Genomic DNA, 5,409 nt, shown 5'->3' on the forward strand with positions numbered 1-5,409 from the left:
ATAATATTATACTTTTGGGACCCTTTTGCGATTGAGGAGGTCGTGATTGGTTCTGTGATACATATTTTCAGATAGCCATATTTTGAATAGCAGCATCTTTGGGGTTTGTTGGCAGAACGCGTCTGGTCTTAGGTTTTCTCTTAGGTTTTCTTCTTCGTCTCATCACTCCTGCATTTAATTATTAAAAAGTGGTTGATGTGTCGAATAAACGTTCCAATTTGTGTTTGGGATTAATCGCCATGTGGTTGCTTTGTTCTTATTTTCTGACTGACAAACAGAGTATTGTGTGCCATATTGTCAGGCAAAGCTATTAATCCCTCCGGAAAACATGAATTCTAATATGAACGCACACTACAAAGAATTATACTTCAGATATCAGTTATTGTTGTGAAACTTATTTAATTCATGAAGTCCTTTATACTCTAATGAGTGTTAACCCAAAACTGGATCTGAAATAATTAAAATGAATTTTCTATTTCACAACATTTAGTGCGCAATTAATGGGAGCTCGTATAAATGAACTTTCTATCTTTTATATATCTACTTTATTCGTTGACATTAATTTTTCCGGTTAATATGAAGGGGGTTTATTTTTCCTGCTTCCTCCGAAAGAACATAATAATAATAATAATAATAATAATAATAATAATAATAATAATAATAATGATAATAATAATAATAATAATAATAATAATAATAATAATGATAATAAAACACCATATCGTTTCAGAAAGCAAAACCAATAACACTTTAATATAGATTCTGTTCTTGTCACTACAAGAATACACATATACAAGCCATAAATAGGAATTACACAAATGATTAAAGAAATCCTGCGAGGCAATTCATGGGAATCCAGTGATGCAGATGGAAGCTATTTTACAGCAACTTGTTTGTCTTTGGAGGGACATTCCTGAAGCCGACTTCTGAACAGATCTCGTCACATTATCATTACTTTTAATTATTATTATTATTATCAACATCCTCTCTTAAAATAATTAAGCTACTAACAATCTCAACAACTAAAACGGTGGGAAACGTCAAAAATATCTGAGATACATATTGTACACAAACTCTATCTTTTTTTTTTTTTTTTTTACAAATGTACAAATTGAAGAGGGAGAAAGTCCACGTCCTTTAGAGGGGTGGTGGGTATTTATGAGGAGTTCATGATCGGCCTGGAATAGACGCCTTGGTAGTAAGTTGTGTCAGGTATGGATGAAGAATCTAGACCGGGTTTCCCCGCCATGGAGCCCATGGAAAGAGCCCCGGTCATAGGGGAGCCGTAGCCGGAATAATGCATCACCTGCTCGTAAGTCTTTAGGTCCATTTTGTGATGCTGCTGCTCCGAGGACATGAGGTTATTTATGGAGAAGGGATGGTTGAAGGAGTAGTGGTGCTCCGGCTTCAGATGCGCTTCGTGCGCAAGGACCGAGTGATGCTGAGACATGAGGTGCTGCCCCTGCGACACCGGGGAGGCGGCGGCGTGCTCCGGGCTCAGGGCCTGACTCGTCTTCATGTCCGACAGGGACCTTTTGTGATCGCCGGATGAAGAGTTGGAATGCGGGGACTCGTTACCGTTGCAGCTCTCCGAGCTGCTGTTGGAGGAGCCGCCGTCCCCCGCTTTGCGCCCGCTGTCCTTCCCCATGTTCTTCTTGTCGCACTTGAAGCGCTTCTGTCTCCTCAGGTAGCAGCCGTTCTCAAACATGTTCCCGGAGTCGGGGTGGAGAGTCCAAAACGAGCCTTTCCCCGGTTTATCCGGTGACCTGGGCACTTTGAGGAAACAGTCATTAAACGACAAAGAGTGGCGAATGGAGTTCTGCCAGCGCTGTTGGTTCTGTCGGTAAAAAGGGAAGAGGTCCATTATCCACTGGTAGATCTCGGCCAGAGTCAGCATCTTGCTGGGAGACTGCTGGATGGCCATGGTGATGAGAGAAATGTAGGAATACGGGGGTTTGGCGTGCGTGTAGCTCCGGCGGTAGGTTTTAGGGTCTCTGGACCTGTTGATGTTCGACTGTCCGTAAATGGGGCTCATGGCGTTCATGTTGGTGTAGGATGTCAGAGCGTTCATGGATGCGGGCTGCGCGGTCATGGGACTCATACTGGGGCTGAGGGCTGCGCTCATAGCCGTCATACCTGCGCCCATGCCGTTCATGGCTCCGGTGCCTGGTGACATGCCGGTCATGGAGGGACTCATGCCCGTGTTGACGTACGACATGTTCATGGAGTTTGCCGTCATGTTGGCACTGGTGTTCATGCCGGACATGCTCATGTAGGTGTTCATCGAGTTCATTCCCAGGCCCGTATTCATGTTGCCAACAGAGGTGTAACACTGTCAGTGTGGGAAAGAGGCAATCATCAGTTTCATCTGGCACAACCATCACAGTAATCACCAAACACACGGATTATCTTCGAGCCTTCACAATCACTGATTTCATTTTAAATACGATTAAAAATAACTGTTAAATGCGCGCTGGCTAGGAGACAATGAAAAATGACATAATGGCTTTAATTCAGGTGTGAATTAACTTCCATTTAAAACAGCAGCTCCACGTGTTGAACCGTCCGTTTTATCCCGATGATGTGTTCAGTGGATAAAGTCAAACAAGCCACCACTAATACACAATAAAAAAAATAATTAAGAAAAATCTGGAACTCAGAATAAATTTTGCTCCTATAAAGCGCAGAGAGAATATTTTTGATTAATCGCATCAGAATGAACTAATTGTGATGTTTATCAAAACATTGCAAAATGATCTGATTTAGTAAAGATGCGTATTACATTATAATCCGAGTGAAAAGTTTCCCTCTCTATGTCAAGCACTATGTTAGGATAGTGCGCTGCGTATGGGGGAGGATTTGGAGGCGCCTCAAGTCAATATTTGATCACAAAGTTAATATTATCTCAGGGCTAATATTGAATTGTATAAAATGGGATCGGCTTTAGAAGGGAAAAAATATATATTTAAGGTACCCACCTCGGGCTCTCCGTAGTAGGTGCTCCAGTCGGTGTGTTCGTGTCCTTCCATTTTAACTGCTCCAAGCATCATGGAGGACTTTTACAAAGCGTCTCCCAGCAGAGGAAAAGCCCAAAGTGTCTCTAATAGCAGGTGACTGGGGACCACTGGGTATATTTGGGTCGTCGGTGTGTCCCGCCGTCAAGGACTGGCGCATGTGTGTCTTATGGAGCCAGCAGTGAGACGCGTCTGTCAGTGACTGGAGTAGAAGTGACGCTCCGTGCTGCCTGTTAACGCAGTGATATAGCTCTGCGCTAGGCAAGCCTCCAATCCCTACTTCTACGCCTTGGGCCCTATTTGAATAATCTCCTCGCACCTAGGCGTGAGACTCCTCAGGCTCCCCCCCACTAGCACCACCACCCCAATTGTACACCTGCGCCGACTGAAAAGAACAGTTTCTGATGAAAAGCGTCATTATAAAGTAATCTTATTGTATTTTGGGTTAAAAAAAAAAAAGGTGGGAGAAAAAGAACATTTGGCGCACTTTCTTGGTGCGCTTTTCTTTTACTCACATCTGCCAGTGTTCTTGTTCTACTTGAACAGATTAAAATGATTATTTTGTTGCTGCATTCAAGGAATTTACAGGTCAGGGTAAAGGATATATATGGGTGCCATGGGTGCAACACCAAAGAACACTGAAGGGTTTTTGAATCATAATAGAATATAATAGAAATCTTTTGATATGAACATTTAAAGCACATTCATTCAAACCTTTCACAGTTGCGTGACAGCATTTTGTCACTTTTTGTTGTATAGACGCTTTAAAATGTTTGGTCATCTCGGGATCAGCAATATTTTGTTATTTATTTTGTATTAGGGCCTGCATAAACCCCTGAGTGCGGTGCACAGCAGGACCGATAGGAACCATTCAAATGATGTAAATTACGCTGATAACATGGAATGACGGGGAAAGTAAAGCACATTTCACCGGTTTGTCACAGCTTTTATCAACAATTATGAACTAATAGAAATCTTTTTTTTTTCTCAATGGTTTTGTCTGTCTTAAATTGTAATTATTGCGAGATAATTTCAATGTGCAATATTTAGCAAATACAGACATTTTCCCCCACCTTACCAACGTGGATAACTGAATTATTGTTTCCAAATATTTTAATTCGTGTTGAAGACACAAGGCACAGCTTCAGAGCGCCCTCTCTCGGTTAATGTCTCCAACTGATTTTGCCGTTTGTGGCACACAAAAAAAGCAGCCTCTGTGGTTCAAATCAGACTGCAAACATTTAGAAACTATGTGATCTGTATCAGCATAAATTACCCTACATATAAGAAGAAAAAAAAATCATTCATTTCTATTTCTCAATTCTGATGATACCATTCTGTTCCATAGTAAATGATTCATGGTTCTTATTGTGTTTCACAAGTTGTCTGACACCCACAGCGTGACACGGACTACGGTAGTCTGTCAGGGCCCACTGTACGGTATTTGTGTGACACAAACATCAAGGTGAGGCTACAGTCCGGTGCCAGCCACGTGTCAGCAGTGGTACATCTATTTGACTCCATATTTACGCAAGAGCATAACTATCAGTATAGAGAGCCATTAGTAAAGGCGAGTAAACCCGTCGTGTTGACGAGGGACTAACAGAGTCTGCTTAACTTGGAAATGAGATCATGAGAAAAAAAGCTCTGTGTGTTTGAGGATTGAGGATTTGACTGCAGAGAGGTGGAGATGGTCAAATCTGCGCTTGTTTCGACGCGTGACTCAGTCAACATATTAGTTTTTAGGCGATCATGTTTAACTCGTTAAAACCACAATATGTCCATAATTAGGAAACCGTTAGGACAAATAGCGATCCAGCGCTCAGCCGGTGGACAGAAGCGCGCCGTGGCGCTGCGTCTGATGAAGGTCTTCGTGTAAAATAGACGCAGGTCTACATTAGATATGAATGAGAAAAAAAAGTATTCTTATTTAGAAATAAAAGCTTTAAAAAATTGTCACATTTTTCACACGTTAATTAAGACAGATTCGTGTGTTCACAGTTCATATACTGTTTATTTTCAGATTTTTTTTTAAAAAACGACACCTTAAAGCTGTCATGAAGATTTATTCCTGGATATTTACTTGATTTAACATCCTCAGCTTCTAAAAGCATTAAATGTGTTAATGGCTAGAACCCGTTTAGTGCTTCATAGCGGCTCTAAAAATTACAGACATTTGGACAATTCTGAAACGGTCCTTGACCTGCATGACATTATGTTCCTGAATGAGAAATGCTGCTAATTCCATAGTTAATAATTAACCACAGTTCTCTCTCATGGGTGAAGGTCGTATTTTGGATTCAGTCAAAAACAAAAACTGAGCCCCACGTGGTTGCTCTGTCACCTAATTTTAATGTTGTTCCGTTTTTATCCTAGAGTGATATGTGTACTATAA

At 41.4% G+C, this 5,409-nt stretch overlaps 1 protein-coding gene across 1 annotated transcript; it reads right to left on the bottom strand.

Moving 5' to 3' along the window:
• Positions 1-740: 740 nt before the first annotated feature.
• foxa2 (forkhead box A2) lies at positions 741-3,337 on the bottom strand. The gene is made up of 2 exons (XM_068339107.1): positions 2,979-3,337; positions 741-2,332 (listed from the first exon to the last, which is right to left on the bottom strand). Exons 1-2 carry the CDS (start codon positions 3,048-3,050, stop codon positions 1,157-1,159), a joined length of 1,248 nt encoding a protein of 415 aa, XP_068195208.1. The 5' UTR covers positions 3,051-3,337; the 3' UTR covers positions 741-1,156.
• Between the last annotated feature and the right edge of the window lie 2,072 nt (positions 3,338-5,409).

The sequence above is a fragment of the Antennarius striatus genome, chromosome 17 (assembly GCF_040054535.1).
Source record: "Antennarius striatus isolate MH-2024 chromosome 17, ASM4005453v1, whole genome shotgun sequence".
Taxonomy (NCBI): Eukaryota; Metazoa; Chordata; class Actinopteri; order Lophiiformes; family Antennariidae; genus Antennarius; species Antennarius striatus.

What these genes read in the sequence shown, in the direction of transcription:
- foxa2 (XM_068339107.1), bottom strand. Translation starts at nt 3,050, where the DNA reads ATGATGCTTGGAGCAGTTAAAATGGAAGGACACGAACACACCGACTGG. An exon ending in CCTACTACGGAGAGCCCGAG is followed by an intron (nt 2,333 to 2,978) that starts GTGGGTACCTTA and finishes CCACACTGACAG; the next exon opens with TGTTACACCTCTGTTGGCAA.